The 26,670-nt window shown below is 45.7% G+C and overlaps 1 protein-coding gene across 1 annotated transcript; it reads left to right on the forward strand.

Annotated features, from left to right (window-relative positions):
• Positions 1-21,464: 21,464 nt before the first annotated feature.
• On the forward strand, positions 21,465-23,013 carry LOC310765716 (uncharacterized protein; the record flags this gene model as incomplete). Its single annotated transcript, XM_083621077.1, has 2 exons — positions 21,465-21,689; positions 22,556-23,013. The coding sequence occupies 2 exons, from the start codon at positions 21,465-21,467 to the stop codon at positions 22,868-22,870; spliced, it is 540 nt and encodes a 179-aa protein (XP_083477203.1). The 3' UTR covers positions 22,871-23,013.
• Positions 23,014-26,670: the final 3,657 nt, after the last annotated feature.

Below are 26,670 nucleotides of genomic sequence, written 5' to 3' on the forward strand. Positions count from 1 at the left end.
GGTCAGAGGTTCGAATCCCCGCGATGGGGTGAGCTCCCATTGCTCGGTCCCTGCTCCTGCCAACCTAGCAGTTCAAAAGCACAAAGTGCAAGCAGATAAATAGGTACCGCTCTGGCGGGAAGGTAAATGGCATTTCCGCGCGCTGCTCTGGTTCGCCAGAAGCGGCTTAGTCATGCTGGCCACATGACACGGAAGCTGTACACCGGCTCCCTCAGCCAATAAAGTGACATGAGCATTGAAACCCCAGAGTTGGCCATGACTGAACCTAATGGTCAGGGGTCCCTTTACCTTTACTTTATGTCTATGCAACGCAACCTTAGATCATGCAGAAAACAGCCCCGAGAATCATTCTCCAATCAGCAGTCTATTGTTAGTCTATGTTGGAATTAAATCTTTTTAATACAATGGGGTTTTGCGCAGGAACAGCACCAATAAGGGAACTCAATACCAGATAAAGGAAATGGCTCAACTCATCTTTGAAGTTTTTTTTTTTTTTAATTTTAAAAACCAGATAGGATCTTCAAGTCCGGCTGCTGCTAGAAAAAGCTTGAAGGAGACTTGACAAATGGCAGTGAGCCTATGAAGGCGAATGAGGGCAATATGGATCTCATTAGCGGTAATTGAGGTCGTGGTAAGTGGTAATGGGCTGGAACAGAAGGAGACAAGGTGAAGATTCGAAGTTCCCAGCAAAAATATAAACTTAGTATTTTGCCATGCTGCATAATACCCCTAGGTAGGACACTGGTGGCGTTGTGGTCTAAACCACTGAGCCTAGAGCTTGCCGATCAGAAGGTCGGCGGTTCGAATCCCCGCGATGGGGTGAGCTCCCATTGCTCAGTCCCTGCTCCTGCCAACCTAGCAGCTCAAAAGCATGTCAAAGTGCAAGTAGATAAATAGGTACCACTCCAGGGGGCCACATGACCCGGAAAAACTGTCTGCGGACAAACGCCGGCTCCCTCGGCCTGTAAGGTGAGATGAGTGCCACAACCCCAGAGTCGTTCACGACTGGACTTAACTGTCAGGGGTCCTTTACCTTTACCTTTATAATACCCCTAGAGGTCAGCTAGAACAAGTTCTTCGTCCCTTCTCCTGCTGGGTGCTGTGCAGTTAAAGGGCCCCATTACCTTCAGTAGCTTAGGGCCTCATCAAACCTAAATCCAACCCTGGTGGAACACGATGGGAAAATGCACTGACAAAATTGGGACAATACTTACTTTGAAGAAACATCATCTAACCACCCTGAAAACAAATCAGGATGAATGCTTGGCAAACAGATCACCTGACTGCACCCTAGAGACAGCTTCCAGTTGTTAGGTGTTACGTTCATCCTTGTAGTTGATTGACCAGTGACTGGTAAAAGAGAAAGGGTGACTGTCATGCACATGTAATTGTGAGCCGAGGTAGATTCAAAATCAACAGGGATTTAGCTTCCTCTTTTATAATTGTGCAGAAAGAATGAATGGGATGAGAGCTTGCCAGGAATAATATAGCACAGGAGAAATGAAGTGAGAGGCCACCATTTCTTCTTCTTCTTTGGTGATCACTCGTAGCCGTGTAAGACTGTCTTCCATAAACACGGTTTTGGACTGTGGAGGCCAATTCTGGATCCACACATCCTTCCACATTAGGGACATTGGTTTCTGGGTGGGAGTTGCTCACGGTGTGGATTTGCCAAGCATGACTTCCTCCTAGCACATTTCTCCCTTGCGTTCTGAGTTCAAGTGTCTTCAAAGCCCATGACACCTTTGGTAAAGGCTGCTCTCCAATTGGAGGGCTCACAGGCCATTGTGGTTCCCAGTTGTCGGTGTCTACTCTACATTTTTTGTTTTATTTTATTTTTAGATTTGCCTTGAGAGAGTCTTTAATAAACCTCTTTTGTTGACCACCAGCATTATGCTTTCCATTTTTAAGTTCGGAATAGTTGCTTTGGAAGACGATCATCAGGCATCCGCACAACATGACCAGGCCAACAAAGTTGATGTTGAAGAATCATTGCTTTGACACTGGGCAACTTTGCTTCTTCCAGTACAGTATTAGTTCGCCTGTCTTCCCAAGTGATGTGTAAAAATTTTTGGAGACACCATTGATAGAATCTTTCAAGGAGTTGGAGATGGCGTTTATGAGTGGTCCATGTTTCACAAGCATATGGCCACCTGCATTGGTGATGTGTTTTTTGGAAAGGGGCTCCATTCCAAGCTGTCCTATCACAATTCACTCATCCAGCACCACCAAAAGATTAGATACTTTTGGAAAGCTTGCATATAATAGCTGAGGCAGGAATCATTGGCAGGGGAGGTGGCATGATGAAGCAGGGAGAACCTCCCATTCAGAGGGTTTCCATTGCACCAAATCCTCAGCCCTATTGTTTGATATCTCAGAGGAGCTGACAAGAGTCTGAGTCATCATCTCATCATGATAGATGGGGGAATGCGAACTGCACTGGAGACAATAGAAATGCAGATTATTCCTCTTAATAATAGTTCTGCGGGGAGGAGGAAGCATATAAATATAGAAAAGCCAAGGCTTCAGAACAGGTACTTCAGGAATGCTATTTATGATACAGGAAAATCAACGTGGGTTCTGTTGGTCCAAAGATTAAGCAACAGTATGACAGGACAATGTGTTTTATAAAGATGGGGGAAAGTTGCTTTACAACTATCAATGGTGCTTACCCATAATCCGGACACAGTTCTGGATTTACGTATAAGCTAAACAAGCTATAGCTTAGGGCCCCACTCTCTTGGGCCCCCCCAAAAAATATACTTCTTCTTAATTGTATTTCAGTTCAACAATTAGTTTGATAAAATACATATTTTGTTGTGTGCAAATGGCTTTAGATACCTATTAGGTCCATCAATTACCATATAGCATATATTCAACACAAAAAACAGCAACCATTTGTTGTTGACAAAGGACAGTTGGACATATAAAGGGCCCCATTACCTTCAGTAGCTTAGGCCCTCATCAAACCTAAATCCGGCCCTGTCCGGACAGCTTCCAAACAGCTGGTTTGCTAGCACAGAAGTCAGACAAGGTTGGCTATTGAATGCCATTTATTCCAATCTGTTTGTGTCAAAGTTAGATGCCGTTGCGTCAAGCAAGTGTTACCCATTGCTTTTCAGTGAATTTCCTTGACTGGGTATTTAGCACTGTATCCCTCAAATAAAATGAGATGCCGGAAGAACAATCTTCCCCCATTCTGTAAAAGTGTGCGTCTCTCTAGAGTGATATTCAGCTGTTGTCCACTGTCATGGCGACCCCCAACAAAGAAGGCTGTTGTTGTTTTTTAATAGTGGCAGCCATTTTGAATTTCCCAAAATTAATAAAACTACCACAGGACAGGGTTTCCATGAGAAAACCAAAGGGTGGCCACTCCTAGTCTCTTCACCACACCTCGCCCCCTAAATATTGCTGGAATGAAATAGCCAGTTTTGAGATGGCTGAAAAATTGCCCTTGTCATTTTGGTCCAGCCCTGTTTCAAATACACAAGCCTCACTCTTCTGGCTATGCTGTGTTGATCTTCCTTCTGTCGGCGTCAGCCAGCCATGCAAACTTCTTCACAGCACTTGTGTCCTTGGCGCCAGCAATGAGCCACTTCTCGCAGAGGCAGTTGCTTGTCACCGGTAGGCTAGAAATTGTGCACAAATTATAAGAGGTGGTTTTGAACAAGACCCCTGAAAGAAAAACAACTAAATTGTCCTCCTGGGGAGAGATGTGTGTGTTGGAGGGGAGTGAGGTCGTGCGCGTGTTGTGTGTTTGTGCTTGTTGTGATGGCGAAGGAGAATAATAGAAGATTGTGTTGAGTACTTGTCATTCCATCTCTTTTGTTCCCTGGGAACACAGTGGAGGAAGTGAATTGAGGGCAGGAACATACTCAGAAACTAAAATGAAAGGGAATAGCCTCAGCCAGCACCATTAGGAAAGATGGAGTCGTTTAACGGATGGGGCTCTGTGAATAGCTCCTCAATACGAATGTACATTTTCAGCCTGGACTGACTTGACATGACTAGGACAGAGATGGAGAATGTATGTTTGAAAGCAGGACATACTGAATGCATTTGGGTACCTATTCAAGGCCTCCTCTTGCCAGCTTTTTCACTGGGATCTGTGCCACCATTTCAGCATGGGACTGTCTTCCCCGTGATGTAAAAAATTGGGGTTTGGCTTTTGCTGCCCAACCCCTCATGGGACTCTGAGTCCCCTAAGTCCATGATTGGTCCGAGAAGAATGGATGGAGGCAGGATCCATTGGAAAGCAAGGCAGATATTTATTTTTCTGTTGCAACAGACTTCCCTCCCCTCCTTCCAAGGAGGGCGAGACCCTGAACAACAACAACAACAATTTATTATTTATAACCCCCCCCCCCCAATCTGGCTGGGTTTCCCCAGCAACTCTGGGTGGCTCCCAATTGAATTTTAAAAACACAATACAGCATTAAACATTAAAAACTTCCCTAAAGAGGGCTGCCTTCAGATGTCTTCTAAAAGTAGGATAGGTGCTTATTTCCTTGACTTCTGCTGGGTGGGCATTCCACAGGGCGGGCGCCACTACTGAGAAGGCCCTTTGCCTGGTTCCCTGTAACCTCACTTCTCGCAGTGAGGGAACCGCCAGAAGGCCCTCGGCGCTGGACCTCAGTGTCCAGGCTGAACGATGGGGGTGGAGATGCTCCTTCAGGTATACTGAGCTGAGGCCATTTAGGGCTTTAAAGCACCAACACTTTGAATTGTGCTCGGAAACATACTGGGAGCCAATGCAGGTCTCTCAGGACCGGAGTTATATGGTCCTGGCGGTCACTCCCAGTCACCAGTCCAGCTGCTGCATTCTGGATTAACTGCAGGAACCTTTAAAGACTTTGGACATTGCCCAACCCCCTTAGCCAAAGACCACCCCAAAATCATCATACATACATCACTGGAGGTGGGTCCACAGCAGAAATCCTGTCTGCCAGGATAACTGATAATGGTCACTGATTACATTACCTGGGCAGCCTGGCCATTCTTTGGTGATGGTTAATACAGTGGTAACTCGGGTTATAGACGCTTCAGGTTGCAGACTCGGCTAACCCAGAAATAGAACCTCAGGTTAAGAACTTTGCTTCAGGATGAGAACAGAAATCGTGCAGCGGTGGTGCAGCGGCAGCGGTAGGCCCCATTAGCTAAAGTGGTACCTCAGGTTAAGAACAGTTTCAGGTTAAGAACGGACCTCCAGAACGAATTAAGTTTTTAACCGGAGATACCACTGTACTTTAGTTTCTGAATCCAGGTCACTGGCTCACCCTATTCATACACAAATACGCCCTTAAGACAGGATTTGGAAGCAAAAAGACAATGGGAAGTTTTTCCCCATTTGCCTTCCTTACTGCAGAGGAATATTTGAGGTCATTGGGAGAGACAAAATGGCTTCACGATTGCTCTCCCATACTATTTCAGACACATGGTTTATATATTCAGATACGTGTGCACTTATGAATATTTATTCTATACTTGAGACCTTAAAATTCTTATAACACCTGCTTTCTCTCTGAGAATGGTACATGCAGGTACAATTTCGCTGCTGCCCGTACGAACATCCCTTATGCCAAGTTAGACTTTTCAGATCACAATAACCCATTAAACACTTAAAGCTGTTCTGCTATGCCTGGGTGCATGCCAGGTGCTTAAAGGGGCAGGTGCGAGATCATTTAAGGCACATTTGAGGAAGCAACAGGGTTAGGTGAATTTCTGCCGGTTATGGGGAACTGCTGGCTTTCCACCCAGCCTCCGCAGGTGAGGAGCAGAGCCTTGGCCACCAGCCCTCAAGTTGTCCTGATCCCAGCCGCACGACAAGAGCATCTTAAGTCCTGGGAACTGGATTTCCCCCTGCTTGTTAAAGAATATGCTCTGTCACTGAGGCAGGGCTCCTCTGCCCACGAAGCAACCTCAGCTCTTGCTCAAAGGGGGCACATTTGGATATTGTTAATATATACAAGAAATCCTGCTATATAAGATTGGTGGCCAAGCTTCTGTCAACCAAACAGGCATTGCTGGCCAAGGCTGTGGAGAGGCAGTCGTTGCCACAGCGCTTGCCCACACACTGAATGCGTTCCTCTATATACTGTGCTTTGTGCAAGAATTTATACAGAGCACTTATATAATCTGAAGTTTCGTTCTATTCTAGTCATTTTAACAATGCAGTGATGTGGGCAGGCCCGGCGGGCTTTGTGCCACAGAAGCAAAGAGGGTGGAAGGGAAAGAATGCAGTATTTTCTCCGTTGCAGGCTGGGCCTGAAAGCTGCGCTGGCAGGCCGGATCCATCCCCGGGGATACTGCTGACACATGGCCCCCAAGGTAATGCAGATTCACAGGCAGTCATGGAATAGATTGCAAAGGTAACCCATACTTGAAGCTTCTCTGAAGGGCTAGCAGGTTGCACACAACACACACTGTCAGGGGCTGGACTGAGGAGGAATGGTGGTGGCCAGCCACCCCTTTCTCCAGAACCTTCCTGGGAAGAGGAAGACTGTTAAGTTGTGGTTGAACATATCAGACGACACAGCAATTCTTCAGACAGCTCTTGTTTATTCACAGGCCAGAACAGAACTGAGCTGAAGGGTTCAGCCAACCTGCTTATATAGAGCTCAACTACAATGGAACAGTAACAACTTTCTGTAACTAGCCAATCACTGAACGTCACTTTCAATTCCTTATTTGCATATGTGGACCTGAGTGAAAACTATCTACAGTATCCCCCTGCTGGCCCAGGGTGAGAACTTCAGTACATAACAAGGACAGTATAGATTTAGAAGAGTGGTTTGCAGAAGAGCATAGTTCAGAGGCTGCAGAGGGCAGAAGCTGGGAAATATTGGAAAAGGAACAGCAAGAAGATGAAGAAGCACCAGGGGAGAGACAGCTGAGAGACTCAGTGTCCTTGAAAAGCATTCCTGACTCCCCCCCCCCTCCCAGGACCAGGCGGGCCTTGAGGGTATTAGAACAGAGAGCTCTGAAGCAGAAAGCTCAGATTAGTCAACGCAGGAGTGACGTCTAATAGGGCAGATGTTGGGACGCGGGTGGCGCTGTGGGTTAAACCACAGAGCCTAGGACTTGCCAATCAGAAGGTTGGCGGTTCGAATCCCCGCGATGGGGTGAGCTCCTTTTGCTCGGTCCCAGCTCCTGCCAACCTAGCAGTTCAAAAGCACATCAAAGTGCAAGTAGATAAATAGGTACCACATGACCTGGAAGCTGTACTCCGGCTCCCTCGGCCAATAAAGCAAAATGAGCGCCGCAACCCCAGAGTCGGCCACGACTGGACCTAATGGTCAGGGGTCCCTTTACCTTTACAGTGGTACCTCGGGGTACATACGCTTCAGGTTACATATGCTTCAGGTTACAGACTCCACTAACCCAGAAATATTACCTCGGGTTAAGAACTTTGCTTCAGGATGAGAACAGAAATCATGCTCCGGCGGTGCAGCAGCAGCAGGAGGCCCCATTAGCTAAAGCGGTGCTTCAGGTTAAGAACAGTTTCAGGTTAAGAACGGACCTCCGGAACGAATTAAGTACTTAACCCGAAGTACCACTGTACCTGTAATGTACCATGTCATAGAAAGTCCTGGCAGTTCATCTGCTTGCTGTACAAACTTCCTTTGGCTTCTCCAACGAACAACTTTCTCTGGAGAGAGAGAAGTGAGTCCAGGAACAGCTCATAGTCGTATTGGTTTACTCAATCTCCTTTCTAGCCATTTCCCCACTTGTGATCAACTCTTGAGTCCCTGGATGACAATCCAGGACCGCATTCACTGCCTAATATCCATGAGAACTGGGTGGAACCACAGGAGCTTGGGGAATGGGCCATAGCTCAGGGACAAAACACTTCCTTTGCATGCTTTAGATGCTTTGCATGCTTAGAAGGCTTTAGATTCAGCCCCCAGCATCTCCTGGTAGGACTTGGAAAGGCTTCTGTGTGAAACTCTGGAGAGCTGCTGCCTGCCAGTGAAAACAATACTGGCCTAGGATGGTCTGAGCCAATACAAGGCAGCTTCTTATGTTTCCAGTTGGGAGTCTGGCTCTCCAAACCCTGGATGCTGGAGACAAACCACAAATCAGGACCATCTCCATCATGTTTTCTGAATCAGGCAGTGGCCCATCTGGGAAGCAAGACCTGAGTGCAGCCGGACTCTTCCCTCCTGCTGTTCAAGATATCAGCCAGCCAGCCATGCCCTCTGCCACAAAGCTCCATTTCATTTTACAGCCCACCCTGTCCACCACAAATGCACCCAACTGCCAGATAGCATTCTGTGCCCACGGAATATGCTTAGTCCTTGTTGGTGGGGAACCTTTTAAAGCCAGGTGGGCCAGACCTTTATCTCCTCACCAACCCATGGCCCAACTTTGTTGGCTGTAGGGGTGGGAGCAAATGGCCAGCAGGATTGGTGTTATGTACTGAGTTGAATAGGATCCAAAATGCAGCAGTCTGATTGGTCCTAGAACAATAGAATTCAGAATGCAGCAGTCTGATTGGTCCTAGAACAATAGGATTCAGAATGCAGCAGTCTGATTGGTCCTAGAACAATAGGATCCAGAATGCAGCAGTTTCATTGGTCCTAGAACAATAGGATTCAGAATGCAGCAGTTTCATTGGTCCTAGAACAATAGGATCCAGAATGCAGCAGTCTGATTGGTCCTAGAACAATAGGATTCAGAATGCAGCAGTTTGATTGGTCCTAGAACAATAGGATCCAGAATGCAGCAGCCTGATTGGTCCACAGGAGCCACTCAATCCAACTCCAGGTGTAAGTGAATCCGCAACCTGATTGGCCTACAGGAGAATCCCGGAATTAGCCAATCACATGGGGCCCATTGTGTAAATAATGTATATAAAGCAGACATTCTGGGGGAACTTCCATCCCTCCTCACCACTATGAGCTGAATAAAGAGCATGAAATCCACTCTCGACTCCGAGTGTATTTCAATTGAACATGCTTTCCTTTGGTTTTTTGGCAGTGCCTGGCCCTAATATGAGGCAGAATGCGGCAGCTGCCTCAGGCAGCAGGGGCTGAGGGGCAGGGAGTGGCCAGAGCTGTGATTGCCATGTGGCTTTCACTTCTGGCAGCAAAATGTCTTGCGCTGGCCCTGCCTACATGCAAGGTTGGAATTGGCTAGGGACACAAGACATCATCATGGCACCAAAGCAGCCCTGGGTCAAGGAAACAGTACAACAAACAAGGTAAATGTTTGTATTATTTTGGAACGGAGGGGGCAAAACTAGCAAAACATTCAGTATGCCCCTATATTTAAACACAGATACACACATTAGGAATGTGGCATAGGTTTCCTCTCGCCTCTCTGGGAATGTTGCCAGTCCTAGTTCTGGGATCATGAGTGACTAATCGCTGAGTTAAATTGTTCCTCAATACATCTGTTTTCCTCTGCTAAGTGAATTATCTATAGGCAGCGAGTTCAATCCAAGCCTTCAAGTAGTGGCTGCAGTGGCGTAACGTGGGTTGTCAGCACCCGGGGCAAGGCAAGTAATTTGCGCCCCCAACCAGTGGATCTGTGTGACAATAGCAAAATTTTTGTGGAATCTGTGACAGCGCTGAGAGAGAGTGAGTGAGCCAGGTAGGGGCAGAGAGCTGCGAGTGCGAGCGCGCCCCCCCCCCCCGATGTTGCGCCCGGTGCGGCCGGCCCCCCCTGCACCCCCCACGCTACACCACTGAGTGGCTGTCTTCCAACCTGAATTTTTGCCTACAGTCCTCGCCCACAACTTTAACGCCTCAGGGAGTCACTAAATAAGACAAATTAAATGGGTTTCCATTTGCTCCAGCTTTACTATAGGGTTTTAAGTAGAGCAGTGAATCGTAAGCTCAGGATCTAGTATCGGGGGGTTGGTGTCAAAAGCCACCTGCAGAGGCCCACATCTCTGCCGGGGGACCCCTGGCAACGCTTACAGCTTTCCAGTTACGGAGGGAGGGGCCCACCAAGCCACATGTCTAATAGGTAAAGGTAAAGGGACCCCTGGCCATTAGGTCCAGTCATGATCGACTCTGGGGTTGCGGTGCTCATCTCGCTTTATTGGCCGAGGGAACCGGCATACAGCTTCCGGGTCATGTGGCCAGCACGACTAAGTCACTTCTGGCGAACCAGAGCAGCGCACGGAAATGCCATTTACCTTCCCGCCGGAGCGGTACCTATTTATCTAGTTGCACTTTGACGTGCTTTCGAACTGCTAGGTTGGCAGGAGCAGGGACCGAGCAACGGGAGCTCACCCCATCGCGGGGATTCGAACCGTTGACCTTCTGATCCGCAAGTCCTAGTCTCTGTGGTTTAACCCACAGCGCCACCCATGTCCCTACTTGTCTAATACCTCCCCCCTAAAAAAGCACACACAGATTTTAGGGGGCTGCTCCATGACTCACCCACCCACACATCCTTAGGAGCAAACATCAAAGGCCCTGGTTGGCTTGGGTACCAGGTTCAAAGCCCATGACATCTTTGGTGTTCTTCAACTGGAGTGATCACAGGCCAGTGTTTCCCAGTTGTCAGTGTTTATACTATATATTTTTTTTTATTTGCCTTCTGAGAGTCTTTAAATCTCTTTTGTTGACCACCAGCATTAAGCTTTCCATTTTTAAGTTCTGTAAATCCGGGACTGTCCTTGGAAAATAGGGACACTTGGAGGGTCTGGCTTGGCACATTTTAAGTTTTTGTCTTACTCAGTGGCGTAGCGTGGGGGGTGCAGGGGGGCCGGCCGCACCGGGCGCAACATCTGGGGGTTAGGGTTAGGGGGCGCAAATCCATGGGTTAGGGGGCGCAAATTACTTGCCTTGCCCCGGGTGCTGACAACCCACGCTACGCCACTGGTCTTACTAGTTTTAAACAGGGTCTAAGCTGCTGGAATAAGATTTACGGCGTGCACTGCTATAAAAGAAAATGTAATGAAGATGATGTATCGATGGTATATGACACCTGTAAAACTGGCAAAGATGTATAAGATAAGTAATAAATGTTGGAAATGTAGAGAAAAAGAAGGAACGTTTTACCATATGTGGTGGGACTGTAAAAAAGTTAAAAACTTTTGGGAAATGATTTATAATGAATTAAAGAAAGTATTGAAATATACATTTGTAAAGAAACCAGAAGCGTTTTTACTAGGAATAATAGGTAATGAGATAGATAAGAAAGATAGGAAGATATTTTTATATGCAGTGTCAGCAGCAAGAACTTTGATGATCCAGAAGTGGAAACAAGAAGAGTTACCTACGATTGAAGAATGGAGAATGGATTATGCGGAACTCGATAGACTAACAGGAAGGATCCGGAACAGACGTGATCAAAGATTTACAGAAGATTGGATGAAATTTACTGAATATATGCAAAAATTAAGTGATACTCAGATAACGTTTGTAAGTTTTAAGGAAGCTCTGTGAAGAGAAAAGGTAGGAATATTGTTAGATTGTAAAAAAATTAATTAATAATATGGTGGTGTAATTTAAATTTAAGAAATGTGGAGAAAGTAAGTACTAGGAAGGTTTTTCAGGCGGGAGGAGGGAAGTCAATAAGGAGGAATTTGGATGTAAAAAAGATGTTTTGGATGTATAATTTGTTATGGAAAAAGAATAAAATATATATATATATTTTAAAAAGCTGCTGGCAGTCATCCAAGGAAATACCGAGAGGCTGCTTGAAAGAAGGCAGCTTTTACCAACAAAAGAAGAGTGGCAGATGAAAACAATGGACTTTGCAGAACCGTCAAAACAGAACCAGTGAGATAAAGTATTCCAAAAAGACTGGAATAAATTTATATTATATTTGAAAGACAACTGTAAGCAATTAACATCATTAGCAGGGTTATTTGAAGATTTGTAAGATGAATTAATTATGAATGAATGAATGAATTAGGGACACTGGTGGCGCTGTGGTCTAAACCACTGAGCCTAGGACTTGCCAATCGGAAGGTCAGCAGTTCGAATCCCCGCGATGGGGTGAGCTCCCGTTGTTCGGTCCCAGCTCCTGCCCACCTAGCAGATCAAAAGCATGTCAAAGTGCAAGTAGATAAATAGGTACCGTTCCGGTGGGAAGGTAAACGGCGTTTCTGTGTGCTGCTCTGGTTTCTCCAGAAGCGGCTTAGTCATGCTGGCCACATGACCCGGAAAAACTGTCTGCAGACAAACATCGGCTCCCTTGGGCAGTAAAGCAAGATGAGCGCCGCAACCCCAGAGTCGTTCGCGACTGGACTTAACTGTCAGGGGTCCTTTACCATTACCTTTTTAAGATGAATTAATTACCTATTCAGGTTGAGTAATTTAATATTTCAAGTAATGATATAACAAGAATAGGAAAGGAAATGCAAAAAAGTAAAATTTAATATTGTAAACCGTTAGGGGGGAGGGAGGGAAGTCATTTAGGCTCCGTTGAGCCAAGAGATTTAATAAGAGGATATGATGTTACATATTGTAATTATATGTAAAACTAATAAAAATCATTTTGACAAAAAAAGAAAGAAGGCAGCTTTTATATGCTGATACCGATGATCCCTATTCACTTTAACTCCATGTACGTTACAAGCTCTCTTTTATGATTTTGCTGAAATGCTACGTATGTTACTAGGGCAACAATAGCGTTGACGTTTATGGTATAATTGGTAGATAATGTTGACTGATAGCAGCTTATATTGGAATGAACCGTGCTATCCATTCTTCCATAAGGCTTTCCTCTCACATAGTTAAAAAGTTGACTAGATCCTACAAAAGGGGAAGGAAAGTGGGTTTTTCAACTCTATGCGCCAGATGTGCTGGACATGTTCAGCTGTGGTCTAAACCACTGAGCCTCTTGGGCTTGCCGATCGGAAGGTTGGTGGTTTGAATCCCACCAACGAACTGAGCTCCTGTTGCTCTGTCCCAGCTCCTACCAACCCAGTAATTTGAAAGCACGTCAAAGTGCAAGTAGATAAATAGGTACCGCTGCGGCAGGGAGGTAAACAGCGTTTCCATGCGCTCTGGTTTCCGCCAAGGTTTCCCGTTCCGCTAGAAGCGGTTTAGTCCTGCTGGCCACATGACCCAGAAAGCTGTCTGTGGACAAACGCCAGCTCCCTCGGCCTGAAAGCAAAATGAGCGCCACAACCCCATAGTCGACTTTGATTGGACTCAACCAACCAGGGGTCCTTTACCTTTTACCTTTACCCAATGCCAGATTTACATATAAGCTAAACAAGCTGGTGGTGCTGTGGGTTAAACCACAGAGCCTAGGACTTGCCGATCAGAAGGTCGGCAGTTAGAATCCCCACGATGGGGTGAGCTCCCATTGCTCTGTCCCAGCTCCTGCCAACCTAGCAGTTCGAAAGCACGTCAATGTGCAAGTAGATAAATAGGTACTGCACCAGTGGGAATTTAAACGGCGTTTCTGTGTTCTAGTCTAGTTCACCAGAAGCGGCTTAGTCCTGCTGGCCACATGACCCGGAAGCTGTATGCCGGCTCCCTCGGCCAATAAAGCGAGATGAGCGCCGCAACCCCAGAGTCGGTCACGACTGGACCTAATGGTCAGGGGTCGCTTTACCTTTACCTTTAAACAAGCTATAGCTTAGTGCGCCACCCTCTTGCCCCCCCCCAAAAAAATCACTATTAATCTACTTCTTCTTAATTGTATTTCAATTCAACAATTACTTTGATAAAATACATATTTTGTTATGTGCAAATGGCTTTAGATACCTATTAGGTCCATCAATTACCATATAGCGTATATTCAGCAAAAAAAAACAGCGACTATTTGTTGTTGACAAAGGACAGCTGGACATATAAAGGGCCCCATTATCTTCAGTAGCTTAGGGCCTCATCAAACCAAAATCCGGCCCTGCCTTGACCCAAATATTTGTGCATTGCTTTGTGGACTGAGGGCTATTCTTCAGAACAGCCCTGGCCTCCCTCACCCCACTGCCCCTTATTATTGAGGAATCGAAAAGATTTCCCCATGCAAATCTCTCGGAAACAATGTATTTCATTTGGAAAACTATTTAATAAAGATTATTTTTATTAAAACCTTTGAATGTGTTTGAACTGTGTTTGAGTACGTTGAGAATGATTTCACTTGAAAGCAATGCCCTTAGATTACAGAATCATGGAAGAGTTAGACGGGACCACGAGGGTCTTCAAGTCCAGCCCCTGCAGGAATCTTTTGCTCTACGTTGTCTGCCCAAGGAAGTTGCTTGTTTGTGTGCAGGTGTCATTCGGAATAAATAGCAAGATGAAATAGGAAAAGATCTTTTTTAATAATTCCAGTAGTTTAGCTTTAGTATGTATAATGGGACATGAATCCAATATCTCCATTCAGACCAGGTCTCTCCATAGTTTTTAGTTTGGTAATGAGTTGTAATTCAGCAACTTCTCTTTCAAGTGTATTTCTAAAATTCTTCTGCAATAAGACAGCTACTTTAAGATCTTGTATAGAATGCAATTAGAAGCTAATTTTGGTCATCTATCCCTTTAAGAATCCCTTGCCCTTCCCTGTGGAACCAACTGGCCGTAACAGTCTTCAACAGTTATAAGGCTGAAGTATCTGAAGTGTGTATTACACACAAAAGCTCATACCTTGAAAACTTATATTGAGTTGATCTTTAAGGTGCCACTGGAATTATTAAAAAAGATTTTTTCATCTTGTTATTTATTACGACTATGACAGATCAACATGGCCTTCCACCTGAATCTGGTTTCATTCGTAGTTGACCTCTCCCACGCACACTGTCATAGGCGACTTATTCCGGTTTTCAACTTCGACTTTGGATCTCAAAACGTTCTGTTTATCACAGCTGATTCCTCTGTTTGTCTTTATTGGAATCGGAGGGACCAGCCTGTGCACCATGCGCCTTGCTCTTCACAACCCTGATGTCACCCTTTTCAAACTATAGCTCCCAGATTCTTTGGGGGAAGAAGCCATGAGTGTTTAAAGCGGCTTCATAGCACATGACATGGTGTGGATGTGGCCCTGGCCTCCCGCACCCCACTGCCTCTTATTATTGAGGAATCAAAAAGATTTCCCCATGCAAATCTCTCGGAAACAATGTATTTCATCTGGAAAACGATTTAATAAAGATTACTTTTTATTAAAACCTTTGAATGTGTTTGAACTGTATTTGAGTGCGCAGAGAATGGTCAAGGGGTTAAAAGGGATACGTCATGGGTAGGCAAACTAAGGCCCGGGGGCCGGATCTGACCCAATCACCTTCTAAATTCGGCCTGTGGATGGTCAGGGAATCAGCATTTTTTTACATGAGTAGAATGTGTCCTTTTATTTAAAATGCATCTCTGGGTTATTTGTGGGGCATCGGAATTCGTTCATTTCCCCCCAAAAAAATATAGTCCGGCCCCCCACAAGGTCTGAGGGACAGTGGACCGGCCCCCTGTTGAAAAAGTTTGCTGACTCCTGCTCTAGACGGAAGCCAAAGGGAGAAGCTGGGACTGGGTAGTCTCCAACTGCTTAGGCATTGCAAAGTTGCATGTAGCCAGATGCCTGGCCAATGAGAGATACCTTGCTCCATATGAGGCAGCTTGTCACATCAGATGCCCCTAGCTCTTGCCACTAGGCAACACTGTTTTTCCAATATCGGTAGACAATGGTGGGAGAGAGATAGCCAAGCACTCTTGCTCTTTGCCACCTCCATGCCTCTCATGTGCATGGGGTTTTGTTCGAAAGTTTCATAGGGTTGCCATATTTGAGAGAGCAAATAAGAGCAGAGGCAGCAGGTTGGCGGAGGTGTGTGGCTGTGGCCAGGCCTGGGGGCCACTGAGGGGGGAGGAGAAGGAGGAGGAGGAGGAGGAGGGAGGGAGGCCTTAAACGGCTCTTAACTTGGGGAGAGGGAGATGCTGGCTGCATTCAGCCAGCCGCCCGCCAGACTGACCGACTGCTCGACCACTCCCTGAGCGCGTGCAAAAGAGGAAAAAAACCAGGATGATTTTTTTCAAAATTTAAAAAATCTGCCCAGCTGGTGATTTCACCTTTGGAATCCCAGGCATGTCCAGGGAAATCCAGAAATTTGGCAGCCCTAAAATAAATACACGAGCATTTGAATCCACTTAGCATATTTTTCCGTGTATAAGACTATATTTTTTCCTAAATTTCTGAAGTTTAAAATAAGGGGTCATCTTATAAACGGACAGTGCATAGTGCATTTTCTTAATTTTGAGGAGTTCCCCAAAATAGGGGGCGTCTTATACATGGGGGCGTGTTATACACGGAAAAACACGGTAATTATAATGTGAGGCTTTTTCGGCAGATAAAATAATTACTTGTGAAGAGGAGCAAAATTATAAACATGAAAGCTATTCTCCCTGTGATAAATGGCAGTGCTGTCTGGCGCTCTTAAGAGTGTGTTGCGAATGATTTTCAATTGCAAACGAAAACAAATGATCCCTCTGCTAGCTTTCCAGGGCACAAAACGCTAATTCACAGATGGAGTAACAGCACCATCTTGTGAATATGTTTGCTTTCAACAGGGCATTTATAACCTTCCTCCTCTCCCTTTTGGCCCAATTCCAAGATTAAAAAGGTAAAGGGACCCCTGATCATTAGGTTCAGTCATGACCAACTCTGGGGTATCATGCTTTGTGGCTTGCGAGGTATATGTCAAACCCACTTGTTTTGTGGTCCCGGGAGATTTTTCTAGCCTCTGAAACATGCAGTAATGGTGGGATGCAATTGGTTCAGTTGTGCACACCTGCCTTCGTTGACACACACAGAAAGTTCTTCCTCCGCTCCCACCTTGTGCTAAATAAGACAAGCGGGGATGGGAGCTGTTAATTGTGACGTTAATAGATGGCTTGCTCAACTGAAGGGTGATTTTCACTAGATATTTTTACATGGGGGAAGAATGAAAGTGGCAGCTGGGTTTAATCAATAATGCAAAAATAGGAAGCGTTAAAGGGCACCAAGATGTGAGCCAATGTATATTGTTGCACAAATAATTTCGTTAAAAGTTTTATTTATGACTCAGTGTTCATCTCATAGGTTTTCGAGCCAAGCGACTCAGCCTGCCAAAGCCCATCAGCTTCTTTGTAAAATAACTGTAAATCACGGCAAAGTACAATAAAGGCCAAATTGGACAATCGGCCGTTAATGGAGTTTGTTTCACCGTCCCATCAATGGGTGTAGAAGCCAGGTGGAGAAAATGGCCAGCTGTGAGGCAGCTGCGTTTGTCCGCTCTAAAACACAGATGTTCTTTCTACCCAGAAGCGGCCGCTTGAGATGGTGGTGGGTTTGAGACTCTTTTAAGGGTCTTCAGAGAGAGAGATGGACACATCTGACCACTTCAGTCACCATGAAGTGATGCTATGCAGACCATTAAAATGAACAAGAGCTTTGCCGGAGGGTTTAAATGTCTCATAATGGTTTCGGGAGCTGTTCTGCCTTCTCCTCGTTTCCCTCTCATCTGAATTTTTATCACCAATAGCAACAACACATCACAACAGCAACACCTCGGCTTACAGACTCTTCACCATTAAGTGCTTTTAAAATGAGTTGTCCTTCTGCACCTGTTCTTTTGTCTTCCTCTGTTTCATCCTTTCTGCTCTTCACCTAGGATGGAGTTTATCCCAGAGGGTTCAGGGCTGCACTTGCTGCCAATCTGCTTACTGGGCCAAGTTCAAGGTGTTACTACTAGTATAGAAAGCTCTTAGCAGCTTGGAACCAGTGTGCCTGCAAAGAGCAGTTCGCCCCACACGTACCCACTTAGCTGCTTCGATCGGTGGCGTTGGCACTACTGCAAGTGCCACATAATACCTGTTCCGCATTTGTAAGAACTCAATAATTTAGTGTGGCAACAGCTTCACTTTGGAACTCCCTGCTTATTGAGAACAAGCAGGTGTCTTCCCTGCGCTCTTTTAAATAACATGTGGAGATGAATCAGTGTATAGAGGGGAAGTCCAAAAAATATCTACAGGTACATGGTGCCTAGGGAACAACTTGCGCCTTAATATCAGCAAGACAAAGGAGATGGTGTTGGACTTTCGGAGGAAGAGAGGAGAACTAGCCCAGCTATACATCGGGGAGGGCTGTGTGGAGAGAGTCTCTTCCTTTAAATTCCTAGGAGTTTATCTCAGTGAAGACCTTACTTGGAAAATAAATACAACCCAGGTGGTTAAGAAAGCCCAACAGAGACTCCATCTCCTCAGAGTATTGCAGAAGAACAATCAACATTTGATGATCTCCTTCTACCGGTCCACAATAGAAAGTGTCCTTTCATACTGCATCACGGTGTGGTACGCTGGTTTGACATCATCTGATAGGAAGTGCCTACAGAGGGTGGTGAATACAGCACAAGATATTATGGGCTGTCTTGTGAATCTGCTGGATGAAATAGCGGAAGAACGTTGCCTCAGGAGAGTGAGGAAAATTATCAGGGATGATTCACACCCTGGCGGCACTTTCTTGATCTCCTGCCCTCAGGCAGAAGATATAGAAGCATGATTAGTCGCACCAACAGGGTAAAGAACAGCTTCTGTCCATGGGCTGTTAGGCTGCTGAATGAAAAGATAACAACAGGGCAACTGACTTTTGGGTTTGGTGGGTGTGCGTCAGTAAATGAGGGGAATTAAGACTAAGAGAGCTGAGTGGGGGGTGCTCGTGTAATCTCACTGTATACAAATTGTACAAGTGACAATCAAGTATCTCAATTTCAATTTATTTCAGTTTCAATTTTGGCGCCTGCTGCAAACACCCTTCTTTAGACGAGTCAACCCAGATGCCTAGAGAGATGAAGCCATTTTAATCTGTTTTAGTATTTTAACTTTTGTATTTTTTTAAAAAAGTCGGGTCATCTTTTTTTCTGGATTTTAGTGTTTTATCTTTTCGTAAGCCACTTTGACGATGTGTGTGTGTTTGAACAATGCAGAGGCATATAAAATTTACGAAATAAATAAGATATGTCTTGCCCAGCATCACCTCCCAGCTTTGCCTTCGTGGCCCAAGTACATGTTCCGTGCTGTCGAGCCTAAAAAGCAACTTTAAAAAGAGAGAAAGGAAGAGCAGTTTTAGGAAAAGGGGGGCGATTTTAGGACAAAGAATCAGCAGAGGTGCTTAAGCCTTTCCCCACCCACAATTTCTGCACTTCACACTGCCCCTGCAGAGTTTCCACGGCATGCTTAACTCAGGGAAGCTGCCTTTGAGCTAAAGCTAGCCTCCCCTTCTCTGCTGTCCTCTCCTGAAGCTGCTCTTGATCTTAAAACTGCATCGGGGGTTCAGTTCCAGATACTTGCATGTAACTCACAATTACCCTCCCACGTGTGTCAGTTTCAGATTATTGGCTAGGTTTTTTCCCCCCTAATAGGGCTGTTTCCCATACTATTTGAAACTTACTCCTGACAGGTCTCTCCAGTGTCTGGCTGTGATGTTTCTGGCTGCTGAGAGTAGGTGGGTTATAAACTCTTTATGATGTGAATGGGCATTACTTGTGGGAATGTTTAGGGTGGCAGGAGAGGTTATATTGTTTATTACTATCCTTCCTAACTTGTGCAAGCAAGTTTCTTTATGTAGCAGAGTTTACATTCTCCTTTCATACATGTACAGCAGATAGCTTGTTGCAGGCTTGTGTAAGCCTCTCACTGTTATACAATATGTTATATACCTGGTAAGTTCCCTTTTATCCCTCTTAAAAGAATTAAGACACTTATTTAAAGTCAATAAAAGAAGTTTACTCACATCAGTTCACAGTTGGATTCCTGAAGGCAGACTTAGTTACAAATATATACATGTGGATCTACCCCATATGGGAGGGATAATCCCAGTGACTGCAGGCTAGCAGTCCTGCAGTTCACACGATGAAAGGAAGATGGAAAAGAGAGAGAGCGGCAGCATGCCTTGTCCTTTTGTTACCTGGACCGGTAAGGTCACACCCACCTCTAGTCACATGCAAGAGGAAGGATGCTCCAGGCCAGGAGGAACAGGAAGTTTCGATTGGCTGGACCAGGAAGTTTCGACTGGCTGGACCAAACATTCCCTTGCATGTCCACTCTAGGAAAACTAGGAATGTTGTATTTGACTGCTCCCAGTGGATTACATCCCACATTATTGTCTTGGAAGATGTTTAGTAGGTCCAGTTCTGTGGTGACTTCTAATACTTGCTTAGTTACGGGGACAAATAGAAGAAGATGCCTTCACCCCAATATGGCTCCCCTTTATCACATACAGTGGTGCCCCGCAAGACGAATGCCTCGTAAGACGAAAAACTCGCTAGACGAAAGAGTTTTTCGTTTTTCAATGTGCTTCACTAGACGAATTTCCCTATGGGCTTGCTTCGCAAGACGAAAACGTCTTGCAAGTTTGTTTCCTTTTTTGTAAAACCGTTAATACCCAGCGTGCATTGCTTGAAGAGGTGCAGTTGCGACTTGAACTTCGAGGAGCAACACATAGCACGCGGTGTGGTAGCCTTTTTTGAGGTTTTTGAGGACTTTGGTGCTTTTTGAAGCTTTTCCAAAACTTCTTTTGCATCCATTTGGTAAGTTAAACTTTTAAAACTTTTTTGGGGTTTTTTGGATTTTGGGTTGGGGTGTTTGGAATTCAAGGACTTGGTGTTGGGGAGAGGTTTGCAAGAATCTGGGAGCTTGTGTGGTTTTTTTCTGCATTTTTATGATTTTCTGTGACCATTGGGCCATGTTGCTTTTTTAAAAAAAAATTCTGGGTTTGAATTTCTGTGTGGTGGGTGGCTGGGGGAACAGTTGGGGAGAGGTTTGCAGGAATCTGGGAGCTTGTGTGGGTTTTTTCTGCATTTTTATGATTTTCTGTGACCATTGGGCCATGTTGGTTTTTTTTTTAAATTTTTCTGGATTTGAATTTCTGTGTGGTGGGTGGCTGGGGGAACAGTCGGGGAGGGGTTTGCAACAGTTGGGGAGGGGCTGGGGGAACAGTTGGGGAGGGGTTTGCAATGTCTGTGTGGTGGGTGGGTGGCTGGGGGAACAGTTGAGGTTTTTGAAGACTTTGGTGATTTTTAAAGCTTTTCCAAAACTTCTTTTGCAGCCATTTGAGGATTTTGAAGACTTTGGTGATTTGCAGCCATTTCGTAAGTTAGACTTTTAAAACTTTTTTGGGGGGGTTGGATTTTGGGTTGGGGTGTTTGGAATTCTAGGACTTGGTTCTGTGTTTGATTTTCTGTGTGGTGGGTGGCTGGGTGCTTTTGAATTTTTTGGAAGTGAAGCACTGATTTTTTTTTTCTTTTTCTGAGTTTACGAAGGAGCTGTGCTGCCATGGGACCCAAGAAGACTGCTGCTGCAGAGGCCGGCGAGAGGAAGAAGGAGAAGGTGACGCTGGAAATGAAGAAGGAGATCATCCGGAAGCACGACGGTGGAATGCATGTGACAGACCTCGCCAGGGAGTACGGCAGGAATCCATCGACCATCGGGACCATCCTGAAGATGAGGGAGAAGATCCTTGCGACGGATGCAGCCAAGGGAGTCACCAGGATCATGAAGAACCGCCCAGCTGTTCTGGAGGAGGTCGAGAAGTTGCTGCTCATGTGGTTAGAAGAGAAGCAGCGTGCAGGGGACACAGTGACTGAGGCCGTCATTTGCGAGAAGGCCAAGGCCTTGCACGCAGACCTCATCCGGGAACAGCCAGGAACCTCAGGCGAGCCAGAAGTCTTCAAGGCAAGCAGAGGTTGGTTTGACTGGTTCAAGACAAGATCTGGAATCCACAGCGTGGTCAGGCATGGAGAGGCTGCCAGTTCTGATGTTCCTGCGGTGAAGACTTTGCAGCGGAGTTCCTGGAGGTTGTGAAGACGGAGGGCTACGTTCCACAGCAGGTCTTCAACTGCGACGAGACCGGGCTGTTTTGGAAGAGGATGCCCAAAAGGACTTTCATCACACAGGAGGAGGCCAAGTTGCCTGGCCACAAGCCCATGAAGGACCGTCTGACCCTGCTCTTCTGTGCCAACGCAAGCGGCGACCTGAAGATCAAGCCCCTGCTGGTGTACCACTCGGAGAACCCACGGGCCTTCAAGAAACACAAGGTCGACAAGGAGCAGCTGAGTGTCATGTGGCGATCCAACAGCAAGGCTTGGGTCACATGTGTGCTGTTTGTGGACTGGGTCAATCTTGCTTTTGGCCCTGCTGTCAAACAGTACCTGCTGGACAACGACCTGCCGCTGAAGGCTTTGCTTCTGATGGACAATGCTCCTGCTCATCCTAAAGGCCTTGAGGAGGACTTGTTGGAGGAGTTCAGCTTCATCAGCATCATGTTCCAGCCGATGGATCAGCAGGTCATTGCCAATTTAAAAAAACTCTACACCAAGGAGCTTTTCAGGCGATGCTTCGAGGTGACTGACTGCACCACCATCACCCTGCGGGAATTCTGGAAGGACCACTTCGACATCGTCACCTGCTTGAAGATGATCACCACGGCCTGGAACGGGATCAGCCAGAGAAATTTGAATTGCGCTTGGCGCAGCCTGTGGCCGGACTGTGTGGCACCAAGTGACTCTGATGCACCAGAGTCAACAGTGGTGCAGGACATTGTTGCCTTGGGGAGGACCATGGGACTGGAGGTCACAGAGGAGGACGTCAGCGAGCTGGTGGAGGAGCACGACCACGAGCTGACCACCCAGGAGCTGCTCGAACTGCAGGCAGAGGCTGTGCAGGAGCAGGCCTCGCTGGAAGAGGAGGAAGCAACTGAGGAACGGCTGTCATCCAAAGAACTGAGGGACATTTGCCAGAAGTGGAAGGATGTGCAGGCTTTTGCACAGCGGCACCACCCTGACAAGGACCTGGCACATGACCTTGGGAACACTTATGATATGAGGGTCATGTCGCCTTTCAGGGAGGTGCTGAAAAGGCGGATGAAGCAGCAGACCATGGACAGGTTCTTCAGCAAGAAGCAAAGAGTGGAAGAGGAACCTTCTTCGAGTGGTCCCCCAGAGTCTTAGAAAATGTACGGTACACTTTGTTGATTTTTAAATGTTTTTCTGTCATGTTTAGAAACTTAATTTATTTTTCCTTCAATTTTTGAACTGCTCTTTACAGTATGTGTGACTTTAAAGAGCAGTTAATAAACTCTTGTTGTACCAAATTTGGCTTTGTTTGGACTTTTTTTGACCATAGGAACGCATTAATTGAATTTCAATGCATTCCTATGGGATTTCGTGCTTTGCAAGACGAAAAATTCGCTAGACGAAAAAACTCACATTAATTTCGTCTTGCGAGGCACCACTGTACACAGCTCAACAAGACAAGAACAAGAATCCACCAACGGCATACGAATCAATCTGGCTAACCTGACTCATAAACACCCACCCACCCCACTCACACATGAAAACAATTCTCACTACAGCCAACCAAAGACAACCAACCACACCCTAGGCCACCCCAACCTCTCTCACCACCAAGGAAATACAACAAGCGAATAGTAAGAGAACCCACATAAGTGACACTGACACAAAACCCCCACACATACATATACCATTCCCCCCTCCCCTCTTTCCCCCTCTTTTTTTCCTAACACTGTATGCAATGCTAATGTCTCACAAGAGATGAAACTGATCTGTAGAAAATACAACATGAAAAAAGAGAAAACGCGTGTATTTTTGTAAACTAAGAAATCTTTAATAAAAAATATATACTGTATTTTTTAAAAAAATTACCCTTCCATCCCCCATCCCCTCCTCTGCCCACTGCTCCCCGAGCATCACTTAATACAAACTATTTAACACCTTAACTCCCTTTTAATTACCTTGCAATAACAGCAGTCAAAAGTGGGCCATTTGCCATCCTTTCCATTTATCCTTCACAGTGAAATGGGAACGCAAAACAATGTTAATAGTGAATGCAGAGCCTTCGGAGTGCTAGTTTTTTTTCTGATTAACGGTGTGTGGATTTGTGCATAGGGTATTGGGCTTTGATGACCGTGATCTTCCATTCGTCCTTGTGCTTTCCACAGAAGCTGCTCTCAAAGCAGATTTTAATTACAGCAATTGGGATCAGACAATTTCAGGGCACGAGATTTACTTTGGGGGGGGGGGTAGATAACAAACCATTCTTAAGGAAATCTTAACCATTCTTAACCATTCCATTCTGAAGGAAATCAGCCCTGAGTGCTCACTGGAAGGACAGATCGTGAAGCTGAGGCTCCAATACTTTGGCCACCTCATGAGAAGAGAAGACTCCCTGGAAAAGACCCTGATGCGGGGAAAGATGGAGGGCACAAGGAGAAGGGGACAACAGAGGACGAGATGGTGGGACAGTGTTCTCAAAGCTACAAACATGAATCTGATCAAACTGCGGGAGGCAGTGGAAGACAGGAGTGCCTGGCGTGCTCTGGTCCAGGGGGTCACGAAGAGTCGGACATGACTAAACAACAAGATAACAAAAGGTGGGGGAAGCAAAAAAATTTTAAAAATGTGAACCATAAAGTTTCTCCATCTAGAAGGACAAAAGTACAAAGATACAGCACAGCTGCAAAGAGATAATAAAGTATTAATAACTCATGCATAGATTCTCTTGATATTAAAGATATTTAAAAATAAAAGTATTCTCCACCTGCAAGGTCCATCATTTACTTGTCCTTATTTTAGAATTTGGGTATTTGCAACATCCTCTGCCTTCACTGCACCAGCTGAAATTGCACCAGCTGAAATACAGTGGTACCTTGATTCTCAAACTTAATCTGTTCCGGAAGTCCGTTCCAAAACCAAAGTGTTCCAAAACCAAGGCGCGCTTTCCCATAGAATGTAATGCAATTTAACATGAATTTTGCTATCTAACAAGACCAGTGATCCATAAAATGAAAGCAATAAACAATGTACTGCAGTCACACAATCAATCAATCAGTAGCTGAACTGGGTTCCACACAGTCACAAAAACAAAACAAAAAAGCTGCAAAAAATGCAAAATAAATAGCAAAAACAGACAGACCTCAGCGTAACACTCAAAACGGAAGCGTAACACTCAAAACAGAGCACATTCTGCTTTCGAAAAAAGTTCTCGAACCGGAACATGTACTCCCAGGTTTCCAGTGTTTGGGTTCCAAGTTTTTTGAGTATCAAGGCATTTGAGAACCAAGGTACCACTGTATTATTATTATTATTATTATTATGTTGTTGTTGTTGTTGTTGTTGTTGTTGTTAGGCAAAGGGAACAAATGCTGGCTGAACATCAATTCATCAACAGAACTTTTGAGCATGATTTTAGAGCCAGCCTCTCATTCACCTTAACTCCACCTACTGCGGCTGTTTTGTTTTGTGGACCTCTTTGGCTTCAAATGTTCTTCAAGAAGCACGCCACTTTCTGACATTCACTCCCTCTTCTCAGGCTGGTCCAGCAAATGAACAACCAGCAGAACTGCGTGAAAAAACACCGAGAGGTTTTCAAGGCAAAAGTTCAGCTCTTCGGCAACTATCTCCATAGCAACCGAAGAAGGTACAAAAACTCCCTGCAAACATAAGGCTGCGAGTTCAGGCCCTTCCAAACGAAGAAGAGAACAATTGGCTCTTGCTGTCTGCACTGAGATTGCTCACCATGCGGCTTTCAGTGTTAGGATATTTCCGTTCCACCTTAAAAGGGAGCAGGATGTTTGTGTCACAGCCTGCGTAAGTTCCTGTCTCACAGGATGTTTATGCTATATGTTCCTTTCGTTTTTGTCTGTTTTGCCTGAGCAGTCGGAGCAGACGGTCATGTTTTCTTTGTTCTGACCAACGCCAAATAAACTGTAAATATGCATGTTCTGCTCTCATGCTGTGCAACTTCTTGCTGTGTGAATTCTGCTGTTAAGAGTGTGCACTAAGCCAGAGGCTTAGTGTCGCTAAATAGCTGATACTGCGTGACTACGGGAGGTTGATGGATCGTCCGGCACCGAGCTTGGCAGCTTCAGATGGACTCTATCTCCCTGGCAGTATCCCAACATTCAGACCCTTGACTTTGATGGGTTAATAAGGGCACTTTCCCGGGCTTCAACCACATTGGTAGAAATCCCAAGTGGACTTCAAAGTCCATGTTATCATGTTGTCAGCAGACCTGATACCTGCCTGCTCAGAGAGAGTAAGAAAAAGGCAGACATTGAGAGCCAAAAGACTACTATTTAGCTTCCAGGGCAACATGTCACCTCTAATTTGCCTAGCGGTAGAATATGCTTAGGGATGCGGGTGGTGCTGTGGGTTAAACCACAGAGCCTAGGACTTGCCGATCAGGTTGGCGGTTGGAATCCCTGCGACTGGGTGAGTTCCTGTTGCTCAGTCCCTGCTCCTGCCAACCTAGCAGTTCGAAAGCACGTCAAAGCGCAAGTAGATAAATGGGTACCACTCCGGTGGGAAGGTAAACGGCGTTTCCGTGCACTACTCTGGTTTTGCCAGAAGCGGCTTAGTCATGCTGGCCACATGACCTGGAAGCTGCACACTGGCTCCCTTGGCCAGTAAAGCAAGATGAGCGTCACAACCCCAGAGTCATCTGCGACTCTCCCATAAGGAGACAACCCCTTTGTCCTCTCTTGGCTGGAAGCCAAGAGAGCATCTTAGACTAAGCAGATGTTGCTTCTTCGACAAATGTGGTCAGAGAGAGAGAGAGAGATGGCTGGCCAGTCCTTCTCTTTTGTTACCTGGGCAGGTGAGGTCATGCCCACCTCTAGTCACATGCAGAGGAAGTCTGTCCCAGCCTAGGAGAAACAGGAAGTTTCGACTGGCTGGTCCAGACATCCCCTTTTATGTCCACTCTAGGAATGTTGTACTTGACTGCCCTT

Source organism: Podarcis filfolensis, assembly GCF_964270895.1.
Source record: "Podarcis filfolensis genome assembly, chromosome: 6".
Lineage (NCBI taxonomy): Eukaryota > Metazoa > Chordata > Lepidosauria > Squamata > Lacertidae > Podarcis > Podarcis filfolensis.